At 34.0% G+C, this 15,317-nt stretch overlaps 1 protein-coding gene across 2 annotated transcripts; it reads left to right on the plus strand.

Annotated features, from left to right (window-relative positions):
• The first annotated feature begins 1,375 nt into the window (after positions 1-1,375).
• Positions 1,376-15,289, plus strand: LOC103712316 (E3 ubiquitin-protein ligase RGLG2-like). 2 transcript variants are annotated; one of them, XM_008798805.4, is made up of 13 exons: positions 1,437-1,666; positions 1,776-2,435; positions 3,573-3,657; positions 3,726-3,866; positions 3,959-4,072; positions 4,158-4,255; positions 10,403-10,482; positions 10,749-10,854; positions 10,952-11,079; positions 11,177-11,363; positions 11,742-11,798; positions 11,982-12,063; positions 14,965-15,289. In XM_008798805.4, the coding sequence occupies exons 2-12, from the start codon at positions 2,214-2,216 to the stop codon at positions 12,060-12,062; spliced, it is 1,299 nt and encodes a 432-aa protein (XP_008797027.2). In that variant the 5' UTR covers positions 1,437-1,666; positions 1,776-2,213; the 3' UTR covers position 12,063; positions 14,965-15,289. The 2 variants fall into 2 exon arrangements, with proteins under 2 accessions (XP_008797064.2, XP_008797027.2); XM_008798842.4 differs by lacking the exon at positions 3,959-4,072 and having other exon boundaries at positions 1,376-1,666.
• The last annotated feature ends 28 nt before the right edge of the window (positions 15,290-15,317 follow it).

The following is a 15,317-nucleotide window of genomic DNA, read 5'->3' on the forward strand; positions in this document are numbered from 1 at the left end:
AAAAAGGCCCTCTGAAAGGAAAAGGGTGACCCCTCCTTATAAGGCACAATCCTTTCTGCTACTCTTCTAATGTGAGACTAAAGTCCCTGATCCTTCATTCGCCCTCCAACATATGCTAACAATCGGGATGACTCAAGGAATATCAACAATCATAGATATGTTTGCTGGTCATAGCAATGGCCGGGATCGAACTTTGTAAGATTCCGAGATGGTATGCAACAAGATAGAAATGAAATGGAACTCTCAGAACTGCTTCTCTAGGTTTGATATTATTCCTCTATCCAGCAAGAAAAAAAAAAGGAAAAAAAAACCGTGATCCTTGTAACTTTTTAATTATAAGGCGATGGTCTTCCTATTCTTTGCACACTCTTTTTCCAGATACAAAACTTCCCACTTGGGAATCAAGGGTTTTTTTTTCTCAGGCACCAGTATCTGCTTAACGGGCGGGCTGGGCCACGTTTGGGCCGGTCTCAGCCTGTAGTACCATATCCTGTTGTGAAGCCCAGGCCCGACGTGGCTTGTCCTTCAGGCCTGCGTCTATTTATTGGGCCTCGGGCTTCCTGGACTTTTGAAAGTACGTAATGTATTCTGTTTACGTCGTCACGTCCGGGGCGCCACAAGGCATCATAATCCATTTTAGAACAACCATCAAATGGATATCTGAAACAAGATATTTTTGAAGTGGTGTTATAACAATTGCTCTTTTAGTAGAAGCCGTGAGGCACATGTGTGATTAATCAAATGAGAGAAGAAATTTAGGACACATCGCCCATCCCAATAGCATCGGAAAAAAAATCTTTGCAAATATAATTTTTAAGGCAAACATATCCGTAAATGATATAAAAAAGAAAGAAATTAGGAAGGAAGGCCTTAATCAAGTGAACCAAGATACGGTACGTTTCCGAAGAGGAGGAGGAGGAGACAAGGATGATTCATAATTGAATTGGTGGTGATGGTGAGATTCTTTTCTCCAAACTGCTGACAAGGTGAAGAGAAGAGAGGACACGAAGATGAGATGTTGAGGCGAGGTGATAACCCTAGCTGGTGCAACACCACCTCATGTTAGTGTCATGAAATCTTTAGCAGCATTTTAGGTAAGGTGCAAACTAGATAATTTTCAGCGAATCTCAAATTATGGTACTTCTAGTACTTTGCAATTCTCATAAACACCTTAAAGCTCGTTGCCTTTACTTTCTTGTCAAAATCAAGTCAACATAAGTTACTAAAACGTGATGTCGCACTTCAAAACATTATTAAAACATATCAAAGACCTTTTGCATGGCCGAGCTTTTAGTGCTCACGATATTTGGGAACACTAAATCAAATTGATCAAAAGTTAATTTGCATTGGATCATATGTCCTCTATGGATGCTGCAGATCTTCTAATTGCCAAAATATTACGTTGTGTTTCTCGATCTCTAATATTCCATTATAAATATACTCTTCTTCCGGTATAAAAACAACCCCCTTTTTTTTTTTCCTTTCTTCTTCTCACACTCTAATGACTTGGATGGGAGAGGTCCGAAGATTCTACCGCGTGAGCTCCGCGTTCTATCCACTATTTTGTTTTGCATAAAAAAATCCTAGACGATTACTTACTCCGAATGTGGTAGCGAGAGGTGGGATGAGTCGAAGCAGGAAGGGCGAAGACGACGATTCGGTTGTGGTATTTGTCCTCTCTCCTTTAATTTTTGTCTCGATCTCCGAAGTGGAGCAAATTAATGATAAATTCTTTTATTTTTCAATCTTGTAACCTGGATCTATTTGAATTCTAGAAAGGGGGAATGGAGGAGGAGCTTTCAAACCGACCATGCGCAACTTCTCATACACTTCCTGATGAAACAAGTTACATCGCCTTGGAGAGGCAGCTAGAGTTAGAGAATAAACATTTTGAACACTCCTGGACCGAAATTTCCGAGAAGAGAAGCTCTCTTGTTAATGTGTGGATTTGAAGAGTTTCTTTTTTTTGATGAAAAATTTGAAGAGTTTCTTGGTAAAACAATGATTAGTAGAATCCGAAACTACAAGAGTTTTTTTTTCTTCCTAATTTTTATTTTTTCCTTAATTTACCAAAAAAAAGGTTTTTTTTCCCCCCTCCTCCTCGGAGTCACTGTCTGCTGCACGTACTCGGAAGTTTCGCTTCCAATTAGACGGTTTCCTTCGTTACTAAGCTTCCCAGCTTATCTTTGTGGTGTTTAAGAGCTTTGTGTCTTATGAATATAATTCGATCTGCAGCAACCCCATTTCTGTCTGTACCTAAATTTGGGGGTGTTATCTTTAGATTATTGGAGGTGATGGGAGGGGCAAGCTCGAGAGTTGTTAACGAGTGGAAACATAGGTCCCCTTCTTTTCATGGCCGTAACTGTGATAGCAGAATGGATGTGATGCATTCGAGATATTCAAGAATAGACGATAACTATACTAGCTTGAACGAGGTATGGTGCACTGTGCTTTGTTCACCATGGTGATGTATGTGCTTAGACTTCATAGCTATATTTGGATGTTTCTTCTGTCAGGATCTCTTTATTATCTTTGTCATGGCTGCTCTGCATTTTTGGTAAGTTTACATAGGAAAGAAACTTCCCGACCGGGATTGAAAAATGATTTGATATAGGATGGGGTAACATGTTTGCTTGGTTTTCTTTGGAACCTTTTGTGGCCTGTATAAACTTTTGGCAAATCCATATTGGTATATGGTTTTTCTTCTTTTTTTGGTTGTTGTTGTTTTAAAACACTTGACAAGGTCATTAAGCTCCTTTGGCAAAAGAAGAAAAAACTTTTGGCAAATCCATGTTGCTATATAGTTTTTCTTCTTTTTTTGGTTGTGGTTGTTTTAAAACACTTGACAGGGTCATTAAGCTCCTTTGGCAAAAGAAGAAAAAAGAAGTAAAGAAAAATTATCTTAAGCCCTTCTTTCAATCCTTTTTCATGATAACAAATTTTAAATTTACCTTGTTAAGATTTTACTTTGTGTGTTCGATGTTTTGTGAAATTCTAAATTCATCTCTGTTTTTTTTTTTTTCATGAGTTTCAATCTTGTAGAGTTTCAAACAATTAATTGCATATTATATGTGATTGCCTAATTACTATAAAAAAAATGAATAGCGATTTTCTATTTACACTAATATTTCATTATGCAGTCATCATTAAGAATTTTATACAAAATATCCTACCAAACAAAGAGACATTAATGAAGAACTGTATATTAATATTTTTTACTTGGTTACGTTGTAGGCATTTGGTCCTTATGTTTCTTATCTATGGACTAAGTGAATCTAAAATAGATAACAAAAGGGCAGGGTGCCAAACTTCATTGGAGGCCATAGAACTGGAACTCATCTATGAAGACATTATAGAGCATTTGTATGCTTGTAAACTTTTGACTCTATCTAATTTTTGTAGTTTGCATTGAAATGTTCATTGAAGCTTCCTGTTCCTTGTCAAACCTCTGATGATGCTGTACACATGATGGAAAGTAAACAACATTCTGACCTGGGGGGGATATGATTGGTCTATTCTATTCAAAACTCCAACATTTGAGCCTTTACATTAATGGTATTTAATCTCTGTAGGTCACTGATGCTCTTCAACAAGCTGGGCTTGAGTCTTCGAATCTTATTGTTGGTATTGATTTCACAAAGAGCAACAACTGGACAGGTTATCATCCATAATTGAAAATTTGTCTAATTTGGTTATTGTACATATCTGATCTAATCCATAAGCAGGTAAATATTCATACAACGGCCGCTGCTTGCATGACACTGGTGCTACTCAGAATCCCTACGAACAAGCAATCAGTATTATTGGACAAACCTTATCACCATTTGACGAGGATAACTTAATTCCGTGCTTTGGTTTCGGAGATGGTAATTTCTATGTCCTCTATATACTTATCAAGTATATGATTCTAATTCGTTTTCCCTGGTTCACGTGGTGATGAGTTTCTACGTATTGGCAGCATCAACACATGATCAAGATGTTTTTAGTTTCTATCCAGATAAAAGGCCATGTAAAGGTTTTCCAGAAGCTTTATCACAATACCGAAAAATTGTCCCGCATTTGTGTTTTGCTGGTAGCTTATTGTTTGCTCTATTCCTATGCTTTATGCTGTTCTTAACCTTTTGTAAACTAATCATAGTTCAGCTTATTCTGTGCAGGACCAACATCTTTCGCTCCAATAATAGAAATGGCTATGAACATTGTGGAACAGAGCGGTGGGCAGTACCATATTTTGTTGATAATTGCTGATGGGCAGGTATAAACTTTGGGCCAAATATCATCCACTCTACTAGAAAATGTTCTGTCGAATTCGATGCGGTTTTGCATTTATTTTGGTTGCTCTATTCGGATCATAAGAAACTTTCCAATAAAATTTGATGAATTATAGACTAATTCAAACTATTAGGATGCTAATACATAGAAAGCCTATCGAGAAAGGTGCATGATTTTGAACTAAAACCACCAAAACTCTACACCCTAATGTGTCAAAAAAAATAATATCCTGACATGAAATCTATTTCATTTTCTGTACTAACTTGTACTTCATTTCTCAGTTATATCTTAATTTTTTTTTTCTGAAATTGCTGAGGGAAACTAAGGCCCTGTTTGGGGGAGCTTTTGGAGGGCCAGAAAGCACTTTCTGGCCCTCCAAAAGTACTTTTAGATGAAAAACTATGTTTGGTAAATTTTTCAAAAAGCTGTTTCAGCTTTTGCGGGAAGCTGAAAACAACTTTTGGGAGGAAGCTCCAATTTGGAGCTTTTGGGAGGAAGCTGTTTCAGCTTTTTCGGAAAGCTATATTTTTGACAAAAATGCACATATTAAAATAACATAATTATATAGTTTATCCCTGTATAAACCTAAAAATCTGCTGGAGCCAAGAACCCAAGCCGTCAGACTCCCTTCCGTAAGAAAAGGTATTTTTCTTTTCAATTATTGTATGCATCTCTTGAACCACATTTTAGAAGAAAAAAAAATTTAATCCTTTTCTATACCTTCCAAAATCAATCTATTGTTTTTTTTTTTATCATCAACCTCGCGGCCCACGCTGAGGTCCTCCTTGAGCGTGGACCATGAAGAAGAGCCCCTGGACCGCGAAAAATTATTTTATGAAAAATTATGAAAAATTATTATGGAAAATTATTTTATACTAATAATTATAATATTTTATATCTTTATTTTTGTATTATACTATAAATATAATATCATATTATATTATATCATAATATATTAATATGTTATGTTAAATAATTTAATATTATATTATATTATGAAAAATTAATTTATACTAATAATTATAATATTTTATACCTTTATTTTTGTATTATACTATAAATATAATATCATATTATATTATATCATAATACATTAATATGTTATGTTAAATAATTTAATATTATGTTATATTATGAAAAATTAATTTATACTAATAATTATAATATTTTATACCTTTATTATTGTATTATACTATAAATATTGTATTATATTACATTACATTATAATACATTAATATGTTATTTTAAATAATTTAATATTATGGTATATTATGAAAAATTAATTTATAATATTAATTATAATATTTTATACCTTTATTTTTTATTAAACTATAAATATAATATCATATTATATTATATCATAATACATTAATATGTTATGTTAAATAATTTAATATTATGTTATATTATGAAAAATTAATTTATACTAATAATTATAATATTTTATACCTTTATTTTTGTATTATACTATAAATATAATATCATATTATATTATATCATAATACTTTAATATGGTATGTTAAATAATTTAATATTATGTTATATTATGGAAAATTAATTTATACTAATAATTATAATATTTTATACCTTTATCATTGTATTATACTATAAATATTGTATTATATTACATTACATTATAATACATTAATATGTTATTTTCAATAATTTAATATTATGGTATATTATGGAAAATTAATTTATAATATTAATTATAATATTTTATACCTTTATTTTTGTATTAAACTATAAATATAATATCCTATTATATTATATCATAATACATTAATATGTTATGTTAAATAATTTAATATTATGTTATATTATGAAAAATTAATTTATACTAATAATTATAATATTTTATACCTTTATTTTTGTATTATACTATAAATATAATATCATATTATATTATATCATAATACATTAATATGGTATGTTAAATAATTTAATATTATGTTATATTATGAAAAATTAATTTATACTAATAATTAAGGCTGCAAATGGGTCGGGTCGACCCGTGACCCGATCCGACCCGACCCGCGTAGACCCGACCCGACCCGAATTTTAGGACCCGCGGGTCCGGATCGGGTCCTAAAATTGGACCCGAATCATTTTCTGGATCGGGTCTGGATTTACCAAACGGACCCGACCCGACCCGAATGGATCCGAAGAGAGAGAGAGAGGAAAAGCAAAAGAAAGTCTTTTCTTTTTCTTTTTTTTTTTTTTTTTGGCGTGGGTTGTGGTACTGTTGGTCAGTGTGGGAGGATAGCAAGTTAGCAACAAGCATAGGTTCACAGAATCCAAAGGAACGTCGGCCCGTCAGGATTCTCTCTCGATCTATTACACTGTTGAGACCTCTGGTGTCTCGGTAGCTGCCTTTTTTTTTTTTCCTTCTGTTTTTTGGTTTTTGTTTCTTTTAACTTTTGAACTTTGAAGGGAGAAAGTGAGGGAACACTGCAACTGAATATGGGTCATGTGCCAGTTTTCTGTAATGGAATTGGATTTTGGAAGAAGGTCTGGGATTTTTTTTGTCCTCGTGAGAGGGGAGCTGGGAGACACCGAGTTCCGTCCAATCAGTCATACAGATAGAAAATAGTGTGATATGAAATTTGGCTTGTAGACCGACTTAGTTAGTAAGTCATGGGTCATCTGTTCTGACTGGAGCTCAATTGCAAGTCTTTCAAGTCATGGGTCACCCAGCACCTCATAATTATGATATGACCAAATTAGATTTGCCCAAATTTTTTCCCAAAAGCACAAAAAAATTAGACCCGATCGGACCCGAACCCGACCCGAATCAGACCCGAACCCGACCCGAACCCGACTCGGACCCGACCCGACCCAACCCGATCTTCAACCGGGTCGGGTCCGGGTCCAAAATTGGGACCCGAACAAAAAACCGGGTCGGATCGGGGTCACCTAGGACCCGACCCGACCCGACCCATTTGCACCCCTACTAATAATTATAATATTTTATACTTTTATTATTGTATTATACTATAAATATTGTATTATATTACATTACATTATAATACATTAATATGTTATTTTAAATAATTTAATATTATGTTATATTATGAAAAATTAATTTATAATATTAATTATAATATTTTATACCTTTATTATTGTATTATACTATAAATATTGTATTATATTACATTACATTATAATACATTAATATGTTATTTTAAATAATTTAATATTATGTTATATTATGAGAAATTAATTTATACTAATAATTATAATATTTTATACTTTTATTATTGTATTATATTATAAATATAATATATATTACATTATATCATAATACATTAATATGTTATGTTAAATAATCTAATATTATGTTATATTATCAAATATTAATTTACTCTAATAATTATATTACTATTATGCTATATTAACATAATATTATTTTATATTACAATAATATTATACTATATTGTATATTTATGTATTAATTTATGTTATGTTTTATTATGTTGTGTTGTATAATACTATGCAATGTCCTTTATGGTAATTTTGTCATATAAAAGTACTTTCTCAGTTTGTTTACCAAACACAAAACAAAGTACCACAGCACTTTACGAATGTAGTTACCAAACAGCAAACAGTTTTTTATAACAGCTCTACTTCAGACAGCTCTACTTCCAACAGCTCTACTTCCAACAGCTCTACTGCCAACAGCTCCCCCAAACAGGGCTTAAATCTGCCAAAACAACCAAAATTCCTGAAATCTGAACTTATCTGCCGAACCATACAATAATATAAGATCGTTGGAAGACACATGATTCTTTTGGGACATTCATATTTGATATCCTCAAGAATTGTCCTTCATGTAGTAATGTTTTTTTATTTTTTGGTACAATATGTAGCAACATTTTAATTACATGCAAATGATGAATACAAAACACTAAATAATACATTTGTTTTGTTAAATAACCACAAAACAGAAAGGACACACCCTCCATAATGATCCCTTGCCCATGATGAATATGTGCTACATAGATTTCCACTTCAATTGGTGATTTTTCTGCTTTGCCAATGGGGAACATGTTTGCATTTGAAATAATATTTAAATGCTACCTTAAGTTGGCTTTCTCCTACTTATTTTGAGGTTGTCTATTCCTTTTTTGGAGGCATGTGCCTGTTATGTTTTTCTACATCTAGATGGCTGGATCCATAATTTCTTGCTTCCAATGATGACATGAATTGTATCCTGATCTTCAGCCAATCTTGAGAGATTTGACTTCCAAATAACAGATCTTAAAAGCTTTTTGGGTGTACGTGTGTAATTTGCCTCATGAGTATCTTGACTTTGAATATATTTGCTAACTTAGCTTTAGAAACTTCATTACCGTACCGATTGTAAATTAAGAATTAGCATAAATATGCAATTTATGCATCCTCATCCAGACTGCTAGCTGTAATCTCGGTGATTAAATGGATCCGTGGTGAGCATGAGGATATTACAGTCTGGTGAGCACGATGAAGATTAAGCTCATACGTTCCTTGACTTTGGAAACTTTTGAGTTATTGCAGGAATGATTGGAGGTGCCACCATTGATGTACATCCTGGAATAGTGTTCATCATCTTTAGTCAGCATAAATCCTTCAAAAGGAAAATGTTAAATCAGCTGAACCTCTGTTCTTTAAAATGTGGCAAGTGTAACTAAAATAGGATTGTAGTTATGACATTAGTATTGCTGTCCTTGGATCATCATTTTGTGATTTTCCCCCCAAATAGACTAGGAAGATGACCCTTTTGCCACCTACCAGCCAAGGCTGGTCTAGTCGTCAAAACTTTAATAGCTCCCAATTGAATGTGATGTGAGTCTCCTTTACAGTCTTGTAGCTGGCCTTGCTTACATATTGTTCCATGGGTTCTTGCTTAAGCCATATAGAGCACCATGAGAGTGCTAGTCCTTAAAGCCATGGATGATTCTGTTTGGAATCCTGTGAGAGCTAATTGTCCTCAAGACCTAGAGGTAGCACCCAACAGATGCCGATTCTCATAACGGCACCAAAAATGGGCTCTACTTAGGTGTAAACAACACTTCAAATGCTCTGGTACTCCATGAGTTTGTTAGGCTTTCCCCATCAAGGTAGTACATGAAGCAAACATGTTGTCATGAAGGCCATTTGCATGAGAACTCATGTCATGAAGTAGAGGCAATTGTGTCTGCAAATGGAAAGATGGGAGGAAACTCAGACCTGAGTAAAATTAGTGGATTTTTGGTTTTTATATTATCATGTCCCTCCTAATCATACAAGGAGTGACTTATATCGTTATACGTCCCTACTTTATTCTTCCATTCAAATTTCATTCTCAGTTTCTCACTCATGCAAATCCACTGCATCATGCACTCAGTCTAGAATGGCATGTAGGATGTCTCAAATCAGCCCAGGAACTACTTCTGAACCAAAATTCACATGTTTCAGAGATCTCTTGCCAATGCATCTTGGTTTTTCTCTTTCCAAAATTTACAATGCAAAACATATACAAACCTGAATCCAACTGTTTTGCTTTCTTTTAACCTATAAATCAAATCAAAACATTCTATCATATTGCCTTACATGATGTTATCATTAGGATGACTTGATGTATAGGCAAGGGTTTTCCGTAAATATATAATTTTTGGTTTATAGGCAAATTAGAATTTGTGGATCACATTCAGCATTGTAGTTTACACTTTAGGTACATGCATGTGCGGATGGATGCATGTATGCATGAATTGGCTACTTATATTTGGGAAAATCTAGTTTTCTGTTTCAACTTTTCTGAAGGTTTACCTTTAAAATATTTGGGCAAGTTACAAAAAGGGAAGATCTTGAGTCTTGCCAGTTAAGCATACAAGCTTATAATTTTTGGATCGCACTGATGCATAGGCAACAGTTTTCCATAACATGTGATATCTATTTCATAGCTAATTTGGATGTTGTAGATGAGATTCAATTCGTAGGTCTTCATTTTGGAACCCAATCTTTGAATTTCACCAAACCAGATCCACTTATATATTTATATATGTACATACATACATACATATAGACTGCTTATTACTGGAGCAATCCAATTTCTTTTTTTTCTTTTTTTTTTTTTGAAGCTTTACTACTTCTAAAATATTTGGTTCCACAGGTTACAGGAAGTGAAAACAGTGAATCTGGCCGGTTAAGCTGGCAAGAACAGAAGACTGTTGAGGCTATTGTAAAAGCTAGGTAATGAAAATCTATATTTTTTATGTTGATATTTGTAGGGAAACCTGTGAGACTTTATCACATATTGCAAAATTCAATTTCTATCTTTTTGGAAAATCTAACCCTCAGGACCTGCCATTGTTTGACATGCTGATGGTTATATTGATAACTATAGGATGAGAAGAGGAATATTACAGTTTTTTTCCCCAACTATCTACTTGCCCTCGCAAGTCTCCTTACCATGCATATTTTATTTTGAGGAGCCTACCATGCTTTTTGTGCTGCAGTGGATTCCCTCTATCTATTATTTTAGTTGGTGTTGGGGATGGTCCTTGGGATATGATGAAGAAATATGACGATTATATTCCTGAGCGATCGTTTGACAATTTCCAGGCAAATACTATATTGTACATTTCATCTCCATTCATATACAGCCATGTCATCTTGTCTTCATTTACCTTTAATTAAGTAAACCTGCATTGCTTTCCAGTTTGTAAATTTCACGGAGATAATGTCAAAGAATGTGCCGCAATCCATAAAGGAGTCAGATTTTGCTCTGGCAGCTTTAATGGAAATACCATCACAATATACAGCAACTCTAAATCTTGGCATCTTAGGGTATTGATACAAACCTTATACAGCATATAAGTCTGTGCTACTTCTATGGTATTCAATTCAAACTTAGTCAGGGTGGCCCTTTTCTGTGCTTAAGCAGTAGCAGGGCTATAATTTCTCCAAAGAGGACCCCTTGTCTCCCACCTTATGGAAGTTATGCTGCAGCCTTTTCTGTGTCAGATACCTTCAGATCAACTAGTTTCCCACAGAGCGTGCTGCATATGTCTGGATATAATTCTATACGGGCATCAGCTCCACCTGCAGCAAGTCCTGCTTCCTGTAATAAGGTACGCTATGTGAATAACCTACAACTTTTCTTCTCCATTGTGTCACTAATTAATGTCCATTTGGCACTTCTAGCCTGCATGGATAACATCTCAGGATTTTGTAGTATTATCCGATATGACTTACCACACCTTGTTATTGTCTTTCAAGGATTGTAAAAAGTCCAACTACTTATTGGAAAAGTCATTTTCCATTTGGTTTTTTTCTTCTTCTCACTTGAACCCGAGCCTTATGTTGAAAATATAAAATCAATAATCTTATAGAACAAAAATACATTTAGAATTGCAAATAGACTGCTCTCTATGTTATCCTTTTCTCTGGAACTCTGGATTGATTCTGTTACATATAATTGTCTAATTATTATTTGTGGTTGTGGGTAGATCTGCTCAGTTTGCTTTATGAACCCCAAAGACATGGCCTTTGATTGTGGTCACCAGGTGAGTTTGGACATTTCCAGCCTTTTTATTCTAGTTACTTTCTCCAGTATTGTTATGCTTACAAGAATTTAAGGCAATAATCATCTAAAAAAATCTTATTTTTTTTCTAGTTCCCTGGCCATTATTATCTGTAGCATTTGAAATATAATTTGCTTATTTGATTCTACCTGTATTTTCTTGCAGACATGCTATGGATGCGGACTCAACCTCCAAGCGTGCCCCATCTGTTATCGCAATATCACAAAAAGAATCAAGCTCCATTAAGGTAACGATAGATAGTGTTTTCCACCCTTCTTGGTCTTTCTTGGACTTTCTGGATATTGTTCTGTAAATTTGGTTCTTTGGCTTCATATTTGTGCTTCAGAATTAAATATAGTTTGCCGTGTCAAACTTTGCCTTCTACCCTTCTTATTTAAGAGTCTACTAGTCATGCAGAACCTTAGAATGCTCCTCCTCAATTGCATGGATCAAAATTCATGGTAAATAATAGGATAGTTTTTCTGCACACAGATCGGGTGTCTAGGTGTCATCTAAGTGCCCTCTCTAGTCCATTATTTCCTTTTATTTTATAGAAATGCATGGGAGTGCCACTTCCAGGTTTGAAACCAGAACCTCTCCTCAGTAGGAGAGGGGCGCCCACTCGCTGCTAGTCTAACTGGCCTCTCCTGCCCAAAGTTGCCATGGTCATGGATGCAACATGTTATCATAGAAATTTGATGTCAAGTTGAAAGTTGATGGTAGATTCTTCTCAAACCCAGATGTATCATAGCTTGAACTATAAAGTCATCCCAATGTAGATTGGTATAATGCTTTTTGATTAAAGTTTAAGGCATGTGTATTTATTCCATCACGTGCCTCAAATGCTTGCATATTTAAAGTTAATGGTGAAAAATTTTGGTTTTATAAGTACCCTTCGGGCCCTTTATTTTCAAGTGAGACCAACTGATTTATTTTCCATCTGGGAGGCCAAAAATAAGGTTTTAAGTGAATTTATTAATGTCATATATTTTATTTTGTTCTTTTGGATGCATCTCGGAGCAAATTTCAAGTTTGTAAGTAGATTTCACATGTTTTTATTTATGTACAACAGCAAAGAAATGTAATATTTCTGGAGCCCTCTAATATTAACTTTATGTATTCTGTTTCTTTCAAAGCTTATCTCTCAAAGTTTTTAATTAAGAAGGTGTAGTTTCCAAGTCGCCCAACCCATAGACATCCTGAAGATAAAAGTAGCTTTTAAAATTCAGATTACCATCATGAATTACACATATTTACATGAATTTTTACACAAACACATTCACATGGACCCTGCTATCGTACTCTTGAAGGTAGTCAAAGACACAATTTAACCATTAAAATCTATGTTCCATGTAGAAACAATATTCATAAATGGGATTCATTACCTTATCTCAGAAGTGTCGTATAAGAGCATCCAAAGATGTACCAAAGTACTTAGATTAGTTATTAAGAAGCTTGTACGCTTGTGTTAAAAGAACAAGCTTTCTTGTATATCAATTATGAAGCAGTGAGTGGAACTACATTTATAAAAATATCATAAATTTTTCTCAAAAAGAAGTCATAGATAAGTGCTCTGAGACTATTACGTACAATTCATATGATGTAACTAAGGTTTATGTCAACAGAAAGACAGAGTTCCTTCGTTAAAACCTATGTGAAGGTTATCAGTAACAACAAGCATTAAATGGATGTAGGTTGACACATAAACTGTAATTATTGGGCAAACGATGGATTAAGTTGTGATATCGTTATCATCTTTCGAGAAGCATTTAGTTACAAGCAGATTCAGACAAAAGAGAGCACATAAACAAATTGTTGTAGTCTTTATAGCCATGGAGAATGATTTGGGATGACGTGTTTTCTTCTTGATCACAAACTTGAGTAGTTCTATTAGCATTTCAAGGGAATTCATGTACTTGAATTGATATGTCTCCAGTCTGTTGTGATCTCCTACAGTATCTGCAGTATGTATTCCTTTCAGCTAAAATAAGTAAAGTAGTTATTGTATAAGTCAATTCATTTTAGATTGCTATGCAGCATTGATAATTTCCATGAATTTTTACGGATTTTATAATTTTGATACAAGCAGTGTGTTTATGTTCCACTTATTCTGGTAATAATCTATTTACGAGGACTACCAAGAAGAACAGCCAGCAATTTTTGACTTATATCATTTTCTGTGTGACGTCCATGCAAAAAAAATGCAATGTAGTCTACATACAAATGTTCGAAAAAGCCAAACAACTATTATTCAATTAAAGCTATGAGTACATTTTATTTCAAGAGCAATGTTGAATTTACCGAAAATTTTAGCTAGACTCTTAATTAGATATTGTTCGTTGTTAATTTTGTAGCCATCCACGTATCCTGGAGGAGAATTCCACCATCTCTTTCTATAAAGAAATATAAACCATCAACCGGTCTTTTTTCTCCACAACTCTTAGGCAACTAATTAGGCCAATGTTTTATCGATCGCCACTGGTCAATTCTTCTTTAAGGTTACAAATCTTTGGGAATATCAGTGTGTTCTCATTCAGCACTTGACTATAGAATGTGGACTTCAAGTTAGTGACATTGTCATCAGCTAGCATCCGTCACGCACTTAAATATCGCTACAATTTCAATACTAAAGTAATCGAAAAATGACAATTTAATCTCCTTCGGATGAAACTCCTCGCCAAATGTGAGTAGTGATGAACAGATCTCAACATGGTTTATTGATTGGCGTGATTTTAACATTTAAGCACCTCTACTCATTCAGCAGTTAATTATTGAATGTAGACTAAAAAGTAGTAATTTTGCTGGATACTAACATCTATCATGCAGTAAATGTTGCACAGATTTAGTAATAAATTGATTTAAAAAGGCAATTGAACCTCCTTGTACTAGAGTGCTTGCCGGATGTTAGCAGTGATAGAGAGAATTCATTGCTCAGAAAAAAAGCAGTAAAAGGAATTCAGCATAAGTAATCGGCATTTTTTTAACTCGACACACATATATTTCATTGTCATATTCGCAGGAGAGGAGCATTTGTCATGATTTAAGATTTGGTATTATCTCTTTTAGTAGATCATGTACATCATGTATTTTCATCACTGAACTGAATGCAGAAATATCCTGATCTCCTCTTCTTCTACTTGCACTGCAGGCTTGTCGTATGAGTACGAAAATTCTGCTTATCAATTCAGCTACGCTCAAATTGGCTGCAATATCTGACATAACCTCTCCTGATTTGATCAGCGTTACCTCTTGTATGTACTGATCCATGCCTATGGGACCTTGGTGATTAGCTTTGTGAACACTGTGACATCTTAATCTGCATGCTATCTGTAGGATGTGACTCTGAGAGATGAATTGAGCATATGATTAAGAAATTTTACTATGACAGGCAAAATATAATGCCTTGCCAAATATTCAAATAGCTTGTTGTTAAATATTTGATAAATGATAGAAATCATATCTTTCTTCAAGAATTTTGTAACTTTAGTAGAGACAGTATGA

This window comes from Phoenix dactylifera, unplaced genomic scaffold, assembly GCF_009389715.1.
Source record: "Phoenix dactylifera cultivar Barhee BC4 unplaced genomic scaffold, palm_55x_up_171113_PBpolish2nd_filt_p 000046F, whole genome shotgun sequence".
Taxonomy (NCBI): Eukaryota; Viridiplantae; Streptophyta; class Magnoliopsida; order Arecales; family Arecaceae; genus Phoenix; species Phoenix dactylifera.